This window comes from Equus quagga, chromosome 8 (genome assembly GCF_021613505.1).
Source record: "Equus quagga isolate Etosha38 chromosome 8, UCLA_HA_Equagga_1.0, whole genome shotgun sequence".
In the NCBI taxonomy this organism is placed as follows: Eukaryota; Metazoa; Chordata; class Mammalia; order Perissodactyla; family Equidae; genus Equus; species Equus quagga.
Window position 1 is genome coordinate 107,367,752 of NC_060274.1, and position 17,773 is coordinate 107,385,524.

The following is a 17,773-nucleotide window of genomic DNA, read 5'->3' on the forward strand; positions in this document are numbered from 1 at the left end:
AGGGCTTCCTGGGTTATGCTAAGGAGTTGAAACTTTACCCCGAAGCGGAAGGAGAGCCACTGCAAGGTTAAGGAGGAAGTCTACGTGATTGAGATTTGCATTTTAGAAAAAACACCAGGTTAACAGTATGGAAAATGGGTTGAAGTTGAAGGTGGGCTGGGGAGAACAGAGGCAGGGAGTTACTCCAGTGTGGAGTTTTCTCCTGTTTACCCAAAGGAAGCTTACTGGAGAGTTGAAGACTCCTTCCTTGCCCAGTCTCTGGATTTTACAGGTCCAGGTCCAGGATGCAGGCGCCTGTTTGGCTACTAGAACGATAGTCAAAGAGTTAAGAGCAGACTATGTTCAGAAAGTTCAGGGTGCAAATCTTGACTCCATCCCTTAATAGCTATTGACCTAGAGCTGGTTGCTCACCTTTTCTAAGCATTTTCCAAGCATCTTTCCTCCCTTGTAGAAAGAGTTTGATTATATCTACTTTATAGTGCTGTTCTAAGGATCAAGTAATGTAATGTATGTTTAGTGTTCATTATATTTTGGCCATTATTACTGGCAGGGCTCTATTTCCTAAATTTACTCCCAAAGAAGTACAGGAAATAGGTGTTTTCTCTGTTTGTTTGTTTGTTTGAATGAATCTCGTCCCTCTCCAAATTGTGTATGTGTGTTCTCCAATACACAGAAGGGGTTACCTTTAAGGATTTCAAAGTCTCTTTCCTTCCTGTAAAGTCACAGTGATCATGAGTTTTAGAGTTACAAAAGCTGGTGTCAGATCCCTTCTCCACCACTTACTAACCATGTGACCGTCAATAAATACCCTACATGGGTCTCTAGTTCCTTGTAGGTAAAATGAATATGATAATACTTTTCTCTCATTCATTTATTCACAAATATTTACTGAAGAGTTATCTGGGCCAGGCATTGTGATGGGAATTCCACTGTAAATAAATCAGATACAGTCTGATGACATTTTAGAGGGCAAAGAGACAATTATATCACAATCTGATAAGTGCTCTGATAGACCAAAAATAGGAGGAAAGATAACTAACTCTGTTCTGAAGGAAGGCATTCTTCTCAGTGCTTTCCAGGGGAGGCGCTTTGATTGCTAAGTGGGGAGTTGAAGGATGTAGAAGTGGTAACCAGGAGAAGTGAGTGGGGGTGGGGAGGAGGCCAGGAAGGTGGAAAGAGTGCTCTAGGCGGACACAAAACTATGCATAAAGGCCTGACAGCAAAGGAGTGTTGCTTTGAAAGATCAAAACCAAGTTAATTTGGCCTCTGCAGACTGTGTGAAGGGTTGAGCTGTGAGAGGAGAGCCAGTTGTTGAGAAATTATGGGAGGGATTTGGGGAGTAGAGAGACATGATCAGATCTGCATTTTAGGACTATCTCTTTGGCCGCAGTTGGAAGAAGGGATGGAGTGTAGGTAAGGAAGACTGGTATCAGGAACCTCTATTATAAGCCAAGTGTGGTAATCCAGGTGTAAACAAGCCAGGTTTAAGCAATAGGAGATATTTAATAATACTCATAACAAATTTAACACATGGATCCAGGCATTTTTCTATGTGTTTAACATACACAAATTCATATAATCTTCAAAACTAGAAAAATTCTAGGAGTTAGGTCCAATTATCATCTTTATTTTACAGATGAGAAATCTGTGGAACAGAGATACTACATAACACATTGTTGGGACGTGAACCCAGATAATCTGGTTCCAAGGCCTTTGTGCTTGACTGCACTGCTGTAGATCTAACAGACTTCAGAGACTGACTAAGAAATGGGGAATGAGGAAGAGGGGGGAGTCATTCATGACCTCCAGATTTCTGGTGTCAAATTAATAAACAGAAACTTCATTAAACTGGAGTCAGGAAGCAAAAAGGAGGAGCTCTCGTGCCATATGTACATACTGATGCCCAATGAAGAAGAAAGAGTTACTCTTCTTGTTTGTTTGTTTTTTGCTGAGGAAGATTAGCCCTGAGCTAACATCTGTGCCAATCTTCCTCTATTTTGTATATGGGTTGCCACCACAGCAGGCTGATGAGTGGCGTAGGTCCATTCCTGGGATCTGAACCCACAAAACCAGGTGCCAAAGTGGAGTGCACAGAATTTAAACACTAAACCATGGGCTGGCTCCCAAGATTTCTTCTTCTTGACTGGCAAGAAGCTCATCCAATGAAGGACTGTCACAACTCAGCCAATGAAAAGCCACTACACATAGAACTGTCCATTCCTCCAATGTACTCTTTCATTACAAGAGCCTTCCCAGCTTCCTCTTCCCCAATATAAAAGAGTTTCTCTCCCCTAGCTGCTGAGGGACTTGCAGGTGGCTTGATGTGGTTGCAGACCCAGAATTGTGATTCTGTTACCAAACCAAAATGAGTCTGCTTCTTGGTAAGTTGAAATCAGAGCCTTCACCAGAAGTAGTTGTCACACAAAGTAAAATTTATTTGCAGCAAGTAAGGAACCCACATGGAATCATTTCCACAGCTGTAGCTCCCTGAGCAAGGGAAAGCTGGTGTCTTTTATTTCCAGTGGGGAATTAATATTAAAAAGGGAAGTTTCATGATCACATAAAGAGGTGGGTATAAGCTCACACAGGTGCAGTTTGAAAACGTGCTGTCACATACATGGCTAATATTATGCTAATAAGGCTTAGGCTCCTCCTAGGGTGGAGATTTTAGTATTCAAATGAGGCAAAGGGTGATTTATGGACATCTCTTGGCTCATTCGGGAAGGCTGGGCTTGGTCTGTTTCAGGTGGGTTGATGACGGCATCTCTTTGTAAAATCACTCTGAAAAACAACATTGAGGAAGTATTAAGTTATTTGGAAACTTCCTTCGAGCTGCTTAGGGCATATACCAGTGATAATTTTTTGCTGATCCCAAATAAACCCATTTTTGCTGGAGAAATAACTATTTGTTTAAGATCAACGCTGACTTGCAACTGGGTAGCTTTTTGGTGTCATTATTTGGGCTGTGACACATACTAGGGAAGAGCAGTTTTGGGAGGAAGGGTAATGCATTCCTTGTGAGACATGTTGAATTCAAGCTCCCAAACTGACAGGCACAGGCAGATATCTGGACTATCATTGGACATATGGATCTGGAGCTCAAGAGAGATTTCAATAGGAGCAATATATTTGGGAATCATTAGCATGCAGCCACGGGAGTGGATAAGATGTCTTAGGAAGAATATTTTGAATTAGAAAAGGAGATGCCTTGAAAAGAACCTGGAGGAACATCAATATTAAGGGATAGGCAAAGGAAGAGTCATTCAGAATGAACATGAGAAGCAGCTAGAGAGATGGGAGGAATACAAGAAGTATGTGATATCTCAGAAGGAGAAAGGCATTTCAAGGGACAAACCATGTCACATGCTGTGGGGAGCTCAGCAAAGAGAGGTCTGAAAAGTGTTCATTGAATGTAGTCACAAGGAGGTCACTAGTGACCTTGGAGAGAACAGTTTCAGTAAATTGATAGGAACAACAGTCAGATTGCAGTGGGCTGAGGATTGAAGGCAGGGTGGGATGTGGAGGCAACAAACATAAAGAATTTCACCAAGACAGTTTGCCTGTGAAGGAGGAGAGCCATCTGGAGAGGGATGTGGAATAAAAGAAAGATTTATTTAATTAATTTATTTTTACAATGTGAGACATTCGAGATTATTTAAATGCTAATATTTAAAGAATCCAGGATAAATGAGAGGCTATAAAAACAGGAGAGGGAATTATCTGTTAAGAGAGTTTTTGAGAAGGGAGTGGAGCCAGAACATAGATGGAGAGTTTAGCCTAAGCAAGTAGGAAGAAGTTTTTTCTTTGTAACAAGGGAGAAGAAGAGAGGAATGAGAAGGAAGATAAGTTTTTAGATTTGGTGGTGGGAAATGGAGGGGTGTTCTTGATGGCTTTTATTATCTCTTCAAAGTAGGAGGCCTTATCACTGAAAGTGTGGGAGACAGCAGAGTAGGAGTTAAGAGGAAAACAGAGAAGGTTTAAAACAGAATTAGTGATTTTTAGGGCAGTGAAAATACCCTGTATGATATCATAATTATGGATACATGGCATTATACATTTGTCCAAACCCATAGACTGTACAACACTAAGAGTGAATCTTTTTTTTTATTGAGTTATTGATAGGTTACAATCTTGTGAAATTTCAATTGTACATTAATGTTTGTCAGTCATGTTGTAGGTGCACCACTTCACCCTTTGTGCCCACCCCCCACCCCACCTTTCCCCTGGTATCCACTAAACTGTTCTTAGTCCATAATTTTAAATTCCTCATATGAGTGGAGTCATACACAGATTATCTTTCTCTCCCTGGCTTATTTCACTTAACATAATTCTCTCAAGGTCCATCCATGTTATTGCAAATGGAATGATTTTGTTCTGTTGTGCAGCTGAGTAGTATTCCATTGTATATATGCACCACATCTTCTTTATCCATTCGTCTGTTGATGGGCACTTCGGTTGCTTCCACGTCTTGGCTATTGTAAACAGTGCTGCAATAAACATTGGGGTGCATAGGACTTTTGGGATTGCTGACTTCAAGCTCTTTGGATAAATACCCAGTAGTGGGATGGCTGGATCGTATGGTAGTTCTATTTTTAATTTTTTGAGGAATCTCCATACTGTTTTCCATAGTGGCTGCACCAGTTTGCATTCCCACCAGCAGTGTATGAGGGTTCCTTTTTCTCCACAACCTCTCCAACATTTGTTGCTATTAGTTTTAGATATTTTTGTTATTCTAACGGGTGTAAGGTGATATCTTAGTGTAGTTTTGATTTGCATTTCCCTGATGATCAGCGATGATGAGCATCTTTTCATGTGCCTATTGGCCATCAGTATATTCTTTGGAGAAATGTCTGTTCATGTCTCCAGCCCATTTTTTGATTGGGTTGTTTGATGTTTTGTTGTTGAGTTGCGAGAGTACTAAGAGTGAATCTTAATGTAAACTATGGGCTTTGGGTAATTATGATGTGTCAATGTAGGTTCATCAACTGCAAGAAATGTACCACTTTGGTGGCGAATGTTGATAACGGGGGAGGCCATGCATGTGTATGGGCAGGGAGTATACGGGAAGTCTCTTTACCTTCCCCTCAATATTGCAGTGAACCTAAAACTGCTCTAAAAAAATAAAGTCTTAATTAAACAACAACAATAACAAAAACCAGACCCAATGAAGTTGGAGACCAAAGTGACTGTGGAAACAGAAGAAATTCCAGGTAATATGTGAGGGCCCATGAATTCACTGTGGCACCAACCTGCACGTTTTAATGTTTTCTCTAGCAAAGTGGTAGGTTTAGAGAAGGCAGAGAGATCTAGAGTTGGAGTTTTGACAGGCGAGTCCAATGGAAGACAATGGGATTAGAGACGAGGATACTGGTAGGAGAGGGAAAAAATGGAGTCTAACCGAGGATCCAGGAGAAAACAGAAGGAAGCTGATAAAAAGAGGATACAGAGGTTCAGGGACTTTGAATTCTACTTAAAGTTAAAGAACAGTGTGTGATAGGCAGCCTCTGAGATGATCCCCAATGAGCCTACCTCGTCCTGATGATTTATGCCCTTGTGTAATCCTCTCCCCTTGAATGTGGGCTGAAACCAGTGGCTCTTCTAATGAATAGAATATGGCAGAAGTGATGGGATGTTACTTCTGAGATTAGGTTCAAAAAGACTCTGGCTTGCTTGTCCTCTCTTGCTCTCTCACTTTCTTGCTCTGATGGAAACCAGCTACCATGGTTGTGAGCTGCCCTATGGAGAGATCCACGTAGCAAGGAACAAGAAACTGAGGCCCTCAGTCCAACACTCCTGAGGAACTAAATCCTGCCAACTACATCAGTGAGCTTGGAAGCAGATCCTCCCATAGTCAGATAAGGGAACTTCAGATGAGAATACAGTTCCTATTGACACCTTGATTGCAGCCTTGTGAGAGACCTTGAGGCAAAGGCACTCAGCTAAGCCATGCCTGATTCCTGACAGAAACTGAGATAGCAAGCGCTCATTGCTTTCATACTTAAGTGTTGGGGTAGACCATTATGCAGCAATAGATAACTAACACAAGGTATGAGAGAAGTAACTGAGTGAGAGGGTTATTCCTTTTAAGAGATTTTGACCGGAGAATGAGGTGTGTTGAGTTTACAGTTTCAGCCATGGAGCAGTTGGCATGCTTCATCTGTCCTGAAGAGGGTGGGTAAAGTGGTGCAGAGGTCAAGTTCACCGAAGATGAGGTCAAGGAGCTGAGCGGTGAGGGTATTCAATCAGTCAGGCTCATAAATGTTGAAGTCATTCAGGATTATTGGGTGGAGAAGAGTGTACACTAGGGGTCAGTTTCAACGAATGACAGGTGGCAGTTGACAGACAGAGAAGACAACCATCTCAATGAGAGGAAGAGTGGTATAATCAGGCGGAATGAGCCTCCGTAAGATTTTTATTTTTGAAGAGAGTGACAAATTAAGGTATGGAAGGGGCACTAGGGATCTAGGGAGGTGTTGATCCCAAAACGTGACCCTGGGATATGTGAAGTGTGAGAGAATAAGCAACCTCTTCTCAAAAGAGCTACCGGTGAAATGGTGCCCTCAGTGTAGAACCAAGTTTTAAGATTAAGATTAAATGGCATAAAAGCAAGATGTGTCCTTGGCTCCACATCGTGGGCACTCGACGAATATTAGTTGTCTCTACTCATTGACTTAAACATTTGTACGCCCTTGCTCTGAGACCTCCTGCCTCCCATCTCTTTATTCAAAAGAGACTACTGCTAAGTGAAGGGATGGGATCCGGCGGTTGGAGGCTTTTCACACTTGGTCAATGGGCTGCTTCCTCCCGGGCCAGGAGCAGATATATAGCAAGACTGTCCCCAACCTCCCTGGCGCAGCTGGGAAGAGCTCAAAAAAGAAGGTCATTCTCTCCTTGTCCTGCACATCACCCCCTACAACAGATTTATTCCTTCCACCAATAAACATTAATCGAGCGCCTTCCAAGCGGTACACACTGGCAACACAAATAGGCAGCGAGGGCGCGCGGCGGCGTTCCGGGTCAAGGCTAAGATCGGTAGGAGGTTTCACGACGTTCAGACTTTTCCAAGTTCTCCACACACTTCTATCTGAGGTAAAATGTCGGAAGTCGGTGTGCAGCCAGTACTGAGATCTCTCCGGGTCTTGGCCTCGTTGACTGTGCGTTCCCAATCTGGGCAAGCCCTCCTGGAACTGGGGTCCACGTGGGCACTCCCGCGGCCCACAGGGCGGGGCGCGATGGGCGGGGCCAGGCCGGATGGCGAGGCTGGCCCCGCCCCCCGGGGCTCCCATGGCCCCCTGCGCCCCGCAGCCAGATGCTGACGTGTCCTTTCCTTCCCACTACAGCTCCCGACACTACCTGCTACGGCTGCCCCGGAAGTCCCGCCCCATACTTAGCCTGTCACCGCAAATCAGCTCTTTCAGCGCTTCCTGGAGTTCGCCACCCGTTTTGGGACCAAGGGGCGGAGCTCCGCGAGCAGGGTGCCTATTGGCTTGAGGTCCGGCGGGCTCTGGGCGCTAATTGGCCGGAGGGCGGTGGCGTTCTGGCACGCTTGCGCGGCGAGTAGAACGTGTGGCGGCGGCGGAGATCGCGTCTCCTCTTTTGCTCCCAGTCCCGCTGCTGCTTCTGTGAGCGCACGGCGCGTCCGTCCCGTCCATCGCCTGCAGCCGGTCGCCCGCCTGCTGCTCGCCGCGGCGGCCTCTCACCAACACCGACACCACATTGACATCTTTAAGCCGGTCTCCGCCTTACTCGCTGCCTTTCCGTCTCTACACATGGCCTCCTCCGCGCAGAGCGGCGGCTCCTCCGGGGGACCCGCGGTGCCCACCGTGCAGCGGGGCATCGTCAAGATGGTGAGAGCGGGGCCCTGAACGTGACCCCACTGCCCGCCCCTGGGCGGGAGTCTGGCGCTGGCTCCTCTTCCTCTCCCGCCAACCTGCATGGTCTCCCAGATCCCCTTTCCTCTGCCCCCTTCCTCACTTTTCACCCATTCTCGGAATCCGTTCTCTAGACGGAACACGACACGGACTCCCGATGGTACTTTGCCTCCGGGACACCTTGGCATCGGGTCACAGTGATTTCCGTGGTCGCGGCACTCAGATCTCCTGGCTGTTTATCAGGATAGATCGATTACTGATTGATTAACGGAGATAACTCGTTAATATCTGTCCTCCCATCCCCCGTCCTTCTGTCCATTTTGACATCTGCTGAGCACTTTGCAGTTTTTTGAGATCCTAACGCCGGCTCTTCCCTGGAACTCTAGGAGTACTTGGCCATCTTGAAGCTTTTCTGTTTCCACCGACGCTGAGTTACTTACTCCAAGTTTTCTCACTTTCTGGCCCTCATTTCCCGTCTTTTTCCCTCTACCTCTTGTCTCAGGTCTGTAGTTCTGAGGGCTCCTGATATTTGTGCTTTCTTTCCTTTTGACTCTTAAAATGTTAGGCCGGTAGGAATGTTAGCGATCATTATTGTTCCCCCACCCCTTACAGATAAGAAGACTGCTGGTTTGAAGCCGGCAAGTGACTTGCCTAAGGTCACGTGGTGGTTTGGTTTGGAGCCAGGGCCAGAGCTCAAGTGTTCTGAGTCCCAGTCCCCGGCTCTAACACTGTAGATTCTGCCTGGTTTTATATCCCCTCACTCCCTACATTCTTACATTTTTTATTTAAAACCCTGCAGAGTTCATTTAAATACATTTATCCCCAGCTCCATGATACTTTTGTAGTGTACACTCTCTTTATCCCGTCTGTTGTCCCCCTAACCCTCCCAAATCTTGGGAACCTGAGATTTCTTGTTTGTTACCAGGTTTTCTGGTTGTGGTGACCACAGACTGCTAGGTTTCATTTTAGACTGCAATTCTGACTTTTCCATCTAGAACAGCAAATATCCTTTATGACACTCTCAAAGCTCCACATATTTTTGCAATTGTAAAAAGTGTTAAAAGTATCTGTTTTCTTGGCTCATTGTCTTTCACAGGATTAAAATGTTCTTCAGCTTGTGTGTGTGTGAATTAGATTTCACGATTTTTCTTTTCCTCCCTAATTCTCATGTATTCATTTCTCAGGTAATATTCTGCTGCCAGCTGAGATTCTTAGGGTTTTCAATATTACTTTCCCCCTTTATTTATACATAAAAGGAACTTCAGAATTTATCAGAAACTGAATGAGAAGGGAATTTCCAAGGTCCGCATATTTTCCCCTTTGAAATATTGACCTGACCCATGAGAGGATTATCCTGAAGTGGCTCCTCTTTCATTAGCTTTTTCATTTGCACTGATCTTTGCGTTTATCATAGGAACAAAGCATCGCTTGGTGGTCTGATGGTGGGGTTGCCTGAGTGGATCTTTTTGAGTTTTTCCCTTTGCTAAGGCTTAAACTTTTTTTAAAGTCTCCTCTTGTTTGTGGGGTAGGAGTGGAATGAGGCTCAGCATATTTTTGCTTGTACCAATGTTGGAGGCTTCCAGGGCATCTGGATTCTGTGAGGTGACCATGCCTGCCCACAGATTACCCCCATGGATACTGAATATCAACAATCACTTGTTTCTTAAGGGTCATATCTTATGCTGAGTATTCTGTTTATATTATCTCGTTTATAATACCTGACAAGGGATAAGATTATTGGCTACATTTTACAGTTGTGTAAACTGAGGTTTAGAAAGAATAAAGTTTACCTGAGGACAGGCACTTTTTGTTGGTAATAAGAGGCAGAGCTGGAACTTGAACCCAGGCCTGTGTGCCTCTGACTCCAGGGCATGAGTTTATAATGTGGAGGGTGGGGCCCGTGATGCATGGCTGCAAAATTGCAGGAAAGTGAAGCTGACTGTAATTGAGTTGAGGAGAGATTAGATGTTACTCCTTATCTTGTCCTGGAGCTGCTATTGTGGTAAGTGATTTCATTTAGTGCTTACGGTTGTTTATGTGCATAAGCGTGTGGTGTGGAAGACACCTTCAAGTCTGGGAGGAGGCTTTTAAAATTCAGTGATTGAGTAGCTTCTGCTGTTTTCCTGTGACCAAACTGCTGGGAGAGGGTGGGTGAGTTCCAGGCAGGGATTAGGGGAGGGAGGCCTGGTGAACTGCAGGCAGATTTGTGTCAAGCTTAGAAGCCTTGTCTGGAATGAAAAATCGACCTCTGGCAAATTGCTCTGTGTGAAGCTCTTCTGCTAAGCAAAGTTGTGTTTTCCTGGAGAGTAATTGTTTCCAGTGGTACTAGGAACTATTCGTAAGAACTCTGCAAAGGAGAATGAAGCTCTATGACAGAGGAAAGTGACAAGGAAATTGTTTGATGAATAGGAAAACAGTAAGTCACTGCTTTTCTGCCTTTTGAGAGAGGGGCAGAAATGGGAACACTGAATAACCAGAGGTGTCTTTTCTGGGTGAGCCCTCCAGATTTGTCTGGACTCAGGCTGAGCTGAAGGTCTAAAACGGTCTAGGGTTGAGGTGTGCTGCAGTGAAGGGAGTAGCCCTTCCTCTTTTTTGGCAAAAAGAATGGGTTATAGGGCCATGGAAGGTGCTAGTTTCTTCTGGTCCCTACCTTGCAATCGTAGTAAGTCCTTATTACTTTTTTAAGGTTGAAGAAGAAAGAACTTGTGAATCAAGTTGTAAATCTTTGAGTTTGACTAGTTTTTTAAAATGATGGTGATGGTAGAGGCTGTGTCTGCTAATGAGAGTGGGAGCAAAGGGACAGAGTTGGTTCTGGAATGTGTTTAAGAGGAAGTGGGCAGTAAGTTGACACAAGCATTTTGGAGCTGTTCTCTTACTGAAAAGGCAGTGAGATTGGTGGAAAAACCGAAGGTGGATTTATATTTTCTGAGTTGGGATGAGACAGGCAAGTGTGTGGGCAGACAAAATATAACCTGGAAAAGAAAATGTCTCTGTCAAATCAGATATTATTTTCTCACAACCCTCAAGGATTCTAACTCCAGGTTTCTTTGAATAATTTGCCAGACTTCCGTTAGCTGCAACAGAATATTGTCAGCATATGTTAAATAGAGGAGGTTGGGAGAAGTCTTGAGGTACTTAGTATAAACTTCAGTCACCCCACTTAGCAGCTACTTAGAGATGGCTATTTTCTCTGGCTTTACTGATCTGATTTACTTTCTGCTTTGGGGAGAGAGCCCTTTTCTATGTCTTTTCACTCCAGCTTTCCCCTCGAACTCAGTATGTTTGCATGTCTTTTTAAGCAGGGGCACACAGGCTTCTTTCACAACAGCAGAATGAATCTGCCACAGTTCTTGACTCTTCTGTGCTTATCAGAGGCAGCCATGGAAGCAGCATATTTTGTCCTGCTTGTGGTGTGGAAGGCCAAGGGAGGACAATGCCAAATCCCAGTTTCCATTTCACCCTACCCCATTTCATTGCCTAAAGGGGAAGGAATCCTTCTGCCAGTCTTTGGTTTTATGCTCAGAACCATGATTCTCACTAGGTGACTAAGGCGGAGAGGCACCTAAAAGGAAGAAATGGCCATAATTTCCTCCTTTGACGGTAATTGTGTTGCCAGGTTGTTGTAAAGTGGGGTGTAGACTGCCTGGTGAGTAGCTTAGGAGAACTTTCTCCCATGTACAGCTTGTAGGAAATGCTACCTGTAATTTAGATCATTATAGCTAAGCGTTTCTTAGCTTTCTGAACTAACAAGTATGAAGTATGTGCCTTTCCAGAGTGTAGTGGCGACAGAGTAGTAGTCTGTTGAGCTGCTCCTTCCTCTGTGAACTTAGCTCATGCAGACTGTGAAAGAAAAGCACCTTTCTTTAGCTGCTTAAAGTATGCATATTCTACTAGTCAAAGGGACAAGGCAGCTGAACAACAATATTTTAGTAGGGCCGTTTGCGAAAAAATAGGATGGAAGGCTTTTTCCTCTAGTCTTCAAATTGCCCACTTCCTAAAAGGTGAGCATGGTAGCTTTCCATCAAGGTTATAAGTAGAGGAGCACTAAGTTTTTACTATAGCCTAAAGGCTTCCTGTAATTTTTCCTGTATGAAACGGAAGCAGCCATCTGGCTCTAGCCATGCTAAGTGGCTTCTGCCCTGTGCTAACTAATGTTATAGAATGGTGAGCAATCGTATTTCCTTTCTTTCTTAACAAATTGTATTGATCATCTACTGTGTTAAACTTTGTCTGGATATTGGAGAAACAGTGGTAAAAAAGTAGATCAGATTCTTGCCCTTATGATTCATGGAGGAGACAGACAGTAAACATCTAAACAGGAAATAAGCATGGTAATATAAGAGTGATTTCAGGTAGAGGAATGGGACAGAGTGGTTGGGAGTAAGGGAAGGGGTGGCGCCTTTAGATAGGGTGTTTAGGAAAGGCTTCTCTGAGTATTTGTGCTGAGATCTAATGGACATCAAAGAACCAACCAGAGGGGAAGTGTGTTCCTGGCAGAGGGAACAGCAAGTGCAAAGGCCGTAGGGTCTCCACTGATGTTTATTTTCAGTGTTTTTATTGTAGCTCTTCAGTTTCTTCAAGTTCAGTGTTCCCTATAAATGCTATGGGTTTAACCTGGGCTATTAGTATATATGTTTTATGGTGATAAAAGGCAGACAGGCAGTGGAGGTGGTGGTTGTTCTGGTACCCTGGTAGATCAATAGTTGACATTAAGTCCACTGAATAGATATAAACACTGGGAGACTGATAAAAAAATACTTGCTCTCTGTCATATTCATGTTTCTTACAGGGCCAAGACTAAGGTTTTTTTGACTTCCTATCAGCCCATCTGTTTATTCCTATCTGTTTATTCCCAAAGTGACTACCTCCCAATGGAGGGGACCTGGATGAAAGGTTAAATGCCAAGAGCAGGCTCAATGAGAGTTAAATAGCATCTAGAATGTGTTAGTGTTAATACTTCTGTTAGCATTTTATTACCGCATGGAATTTACTGCTGCTCTGATCCCTGGCAACATGTTTTTTCCCCTCTTTTTTCTCCCCAAAGCCCCCAGTACCTAGTTGTATATCCTAGTTGTAAGTCATTCTAGTTCTTCTATGTGAGATGCCCCCACAGCATGGCTTGATGAGCAGTGTGTAGGTCCACACCCAGGATCCAGACCAGCGAACCCCAGGCCACCGAAGTGGAGCGTGCGAACTTAACTGCTACACCATTGGGCTGGCCCCCTAGCAACACTTTTAACCTAGTAAGCTTTAGCCAGCAGTGATGGTGGGAAACAAACTAGCATGCTTCAGAGCTCAAACTAGCAGTCAGGAAGGAACTAGCTCATACGCAGGGTGGCTTATTAACATGAGTGGAGGCTTCTGAGGCTGGGTGGTGATCAGGTCTAGTAATAAGTGGGCAAATGATTTGGTGAGTCTGTGCCCTGGTTTACTTGGAGAGTGAAATTTGGGAAATAAGTGAAAATTTTAGTTCCATTTGTAAGCCAGGTTTTTGAATCCAGGTCAGAAGGTTCTAAGGCCTGTTGTGCACTCACTCACCAGTGTGGGCTACCTATCCAGCTGACAGGTGCGGCTCTAGCAGGGGGTGCCGTAGTATCTTTGGGAATCTGGTCTTTGGATTTATTTTATTTCGTTTCTCCAAGGAGTAGTATAGCTAAATCCTGTAGGAAATTCCTTGCCTTATCAGGGACAAGGCCCTGATAAAGTGGTAAAGTAAAGGGATTCAGCTCTCACTGGGCTTATGTAGCTTTTCCTCTTTATTTCTTGTTGGGAGATGGGTACACACCCAGTTTCTGTTGCTACTTCCTCTCTTGGGAGACTGACATATGTTTTTTGTTTTTACAGCAGAAATTGATGCAGAATCGCAGGTTGTGAACATTTGATGCAGATGGAGTGTTGTGGGACTTCACTTATTTTCTGTGAGACTCAATATGATAAATTAATGTTGTTTTCCTCACTTAGCTCTAATGTTTAGGGAAAAGGAGAACAGTGGTTTCTCTTGGCATCTTTTAAAAATTAGAAAGTTAAGCAACTTACAGGGAAAATAAACCTAATGAAAATTTAGGTGACATTTTCAGATGTCGTTTTTGAGATGTTCAATCTCCAATATAAACTGGGCTTGGCACATTTTCTCCATTGTATGCTTATGACTAGTGACTTAAGGCACCATCTCCTCTCTCTCCGTCTTACCACATTTTGAGGTGCTTTAAGTTCTCTATATGTGGGAAGTAGTCTTCTTGGGGTGGTCTTATAACACCAACCTATGTGTAATAGGAGGAATTGAGATTTGGGGAATCTGTGCTTAAAGTTAATAAATCTAATGTATTAACATTGTGTCTGGGAAACAACCTGGCAGAGAAGAGGGATCTTTGGCCTAGGATTCGGGGGATAAATTTCTAGCCTAGATGTGGCTGTTCTCCATCTGGGTGATGTGGGGTAAGATATTCCACCTCTCAGACTCTTTCCTCATCTCTTGAATGAAGCAGGCTCATTGTCTCTAAGCTCCTCGCAGTCCCAAAAGGCTGCGATTTTATAAGGAACTTATATTACATGTCTTTTAGGTATGAAGCAAAGCTGAGAAATCTCATACCTTATGGTAGGCTTCACTTTGAATTGCTACTTATCCTTCATGAAACAAGTTTGTCCCATTGCCTTGTTTTTTTTTTTTTTTTTTTTTTTTTTGAGAAGGTGGATTAGTTGAAGTATGGTTTTCTAATGTGGGAGACCAGGGAGTTAGAATGTGAATTAGACTAAGTGAGCAGATAGTGGAGTGGATGGAGGGTGGATAGAAGTGAGCCAGTGAGGTTCTTGGCTTCAGTAGCGGTATCCGGATAGACTAGTGGGATTGTTTGCTTGGGACCCAGAAGAACATGGTACTGGTGAATTTTATTTACAAGTCTCACCTCTACTTCTGAACGCAGGCTGACATTCTTCTGGGGCAGCAGGTCTTGACTTGAGAAGGGTGGGGATGAGGAGGGCACTCGGGGAACCTCTAGCTCGTGGGTAGAGTTTATTCTGACCTTGCTCTTGATTCGGGGAGTCTGGTGGGAGTGTGGGGCTTGAAAGGGTTCTGAGCTCTGCTTTTCACACTTTGAGGCCAGAACCTCTTCCTTTAGATCATTCTAATTGTCTTTTGCAAATCTTTCCCACTTCCACTTAATGTGCAAGTATAGGAATCATCTTAATCTGTTCTTGGTAGTTCCTCACATGGTTTCTTTTCTTTTGAGTTTATTTTTTATTGTAGGCTTTCTTAAATCCTCTCCGGGAGTAGATTTAGAGAGAGAAGGAGCCCAGTGATTTCCTAAACAGGTCCTTGCATCGGGGACCACCTAGAAGGACTTCCAGAGGCACTGAATTAGAATCTCTCTGTGTCGCCTGGGTATCTGTATTTTTAAAAAGCCACTCCTAGGTGATTCTGAAAGAGTCAGTTTGGGATTGATCCAGGGGCTGGCATTTGAGACCCTCTGATCTTGTTTAACTTCTGTACCGTATGTCGTTGAAGGGGCAGGACACAAATGACAGGAGAAGTATATGTTTGTTGAGGCGGGTGCATCAGAATTTCATGAGGAGAGGATAGTGGTTTCTCTCTCTCTCTTTCTCTTTTTAGCACTTGTCTTGACGGCTCCCAGGACACTGCATTGCTTTTAATCTGTAGCTCAGTATTGGGTTGACGTCCTCAGGGGTCCATTTACAGTGACTGTGAGATCCTATTCCTGGGTCATAAATGACAGCTGAGAAGTTGTTTTATATGCCTGATTTAGGCCATATGCTCATTTTAACACTCATCTGCCACTTTTTCTTCTATTCGCATAGATTCCCAAGATCTTCCTATAATTTGGCACCAATAACTTGGCACATTATTACTGTGGAAGTCTTTAGTGTCATCTGTAAACATGAAGATTCTTTGCTTCTTTCTTTCTGCTCTTGTAATCCTTAGGAGCCACACGCTTGGGCCTTTTGGTTTGTCTTTATCTATCCAGTTTCTTGTTTATAAGCCCCATACTTAACAATAGTAAAACCCAAAATACCTCTTTGATGGTCCTAGTCTTTACTTTTTATTCCACTAGCTTGTCTAATATGGAAATAAAATTTTCTTATAATTCTCAAGTGTTTGAAGTCCTTATGATTAAGGGTCACATTTGCAGTTGCCTTGGTGACCTTTCCTCATTTTGACCAATAGTTTTCTAGTTCATCCCTGAAGTCCTTCAAAATGCTCAGATGGTGCCATCCAGTATTAGTGATTTAGTAATTATTGATATTTAAATTTTGGACTGAATTCTTGTTCACAGGAATACATACTTCAAACAGTATAGAAGTATGTAAAGTTAAATACGAAAATCTCTGTCCGTCTGTTTTCACCATTCACTCTCATTCCCCTAGGTAAACGTGCTTCCAAACTTTTGTCATGCAGGTATATGTACCCTCCCCCCTTTATTTATTTTCTAAGAAACAGAAATGTGGTCGTAATATGTGTGTCCTTCAACTTTCTTTTTTTAATTAATTGTCATGACCGTCTTTCTGTGTCATAATTGTAGATCTGCCTCATTCTTTGGTGGTTGAGGAGTGTTCCATAGTTTGGGTGTATTTCCCTATGCATTTTTTCCCGTTGATGCGTGTTTTTGGTTTTTCATGATTGTATACACGGCTCCACTGACTGAACATTCTTTTATACATCTTTGTGTTCTTGTTTTGGCATTTCCGTAAGAGAAATTCCTAGAAGTGCAAGCACTGGTACCTTTTAATATCACTTAATGTTTTTGGTGGTTGTAGGGGGCTTTACTTATATTTCACTTGTTTATTTCTTACAAGTACTATCTTGGATAAAATTTAGGGCAAAATAGTGCTTAGCATCTCATTAATCATTTCATGTTGAGTGGTCTTATTTCCCTAGTCAGAGTATCCTTGAAAACCACTTTGACTGTTCAGTGGAGGGCAGGGCCTGGTACCTGGGGATCATTAAATCACTACTTTTTAATTGTTTGAAGCCCCCAGGTGTTTTAAGTTCTTAACATTTAAAGGAGAGTGGGCTCTTTCAGCTTTAGCCTCATCCACTTTCCCTGGGTTCTAGAGAACTCCATGACTAAAGGAGTCTGCAACTACAGGTGACATGAGGAGGTGAGAGGCAAGGTCGTGTGAGAAGTGTGACTTTTTCCTACAGGCTGGCACATAGCTCCTCCTCTTTTTTCTTGTTCTTATTGGATAAGACGGTGGAGAGGGGAGTGGAGCAGGGGTGGTGGTAGGCAGGGCCGGGTCCCATGTCGGGAAACCCTGCCAGTTTTAGAGTTGTGTGGAGAGACCAACCAGGGGAGTCAGTTTCGCAGCCTTTCAGTCAAGTGCCGATCCCAGCCCTGGTAATGGTTTACCCAAGGTTCCCCAGGCTTCAGGTGCGTGTACCCCCACCATGGTTTTAGTGGATCAGAGCACTACCTCTACTTTTATTTAGTTTGAAAATCTCTTGGACAATCAGCTGTTTTTAAATTGAAATATTATTTTAAAAGGAAACTTAGTTTCACTAGTAAAAATGGAAGTCTAGTATTACTTGCCATAACTAGAAAGTACCTTTAAAAAGACCCACAGTGAAAACAAAATGTTACTCAATTCTAGCTAGGTGCTGTGTTTTGCAGAGGGCCCTGAAGGAAGTTTAACAAGTGGTGGAGAGGTGCTAAAGGCTTCCTGCCACCAAACTGAAATTTCTTCTGCATTTAATAGGAAGAATTGAAAGAGAATTGAAAAGGGCACAGTTCTTATGTATGTGTAAGTATCAAATGCTGGCACATATAGTGTTTGTAAACCACCTAAAACAAGGTTTTTTTTTTTGAAAAAAAAAAAACAAGCCCACACTTGGGGAAACAGAGACATAACTTGTGTCTTGAGAAAGAATTGAACTGATTTTCTGGGGTGGC

General features: G+C 43.4%; 1 protein-coding gene across 1 annotated transcript in view; it reads left to right on the top strand.

The window, feature by feature from the left end:
* Positions 1-7,553: 7,553 nt before the first annotated feature.
* Positions 7,554-17,773, top strand: part of SND1 (staphylococcal nuclease and tudor domain containing 1) — a 402,639-nt gene continuing 392,419 nt past the window's right edge. The window contains exon 1 of the mRNA XM_046669618.1: positions 7,554-7,847. Coding sequence (XP_046525574.1) covers positions 7,770-7,847 — 78 coding nt within the window. The 5' untranslated portion in view covers positions 7,554-7,769. The remainder of the gene's footprint in view (positions 7,848-17,773) is intronic.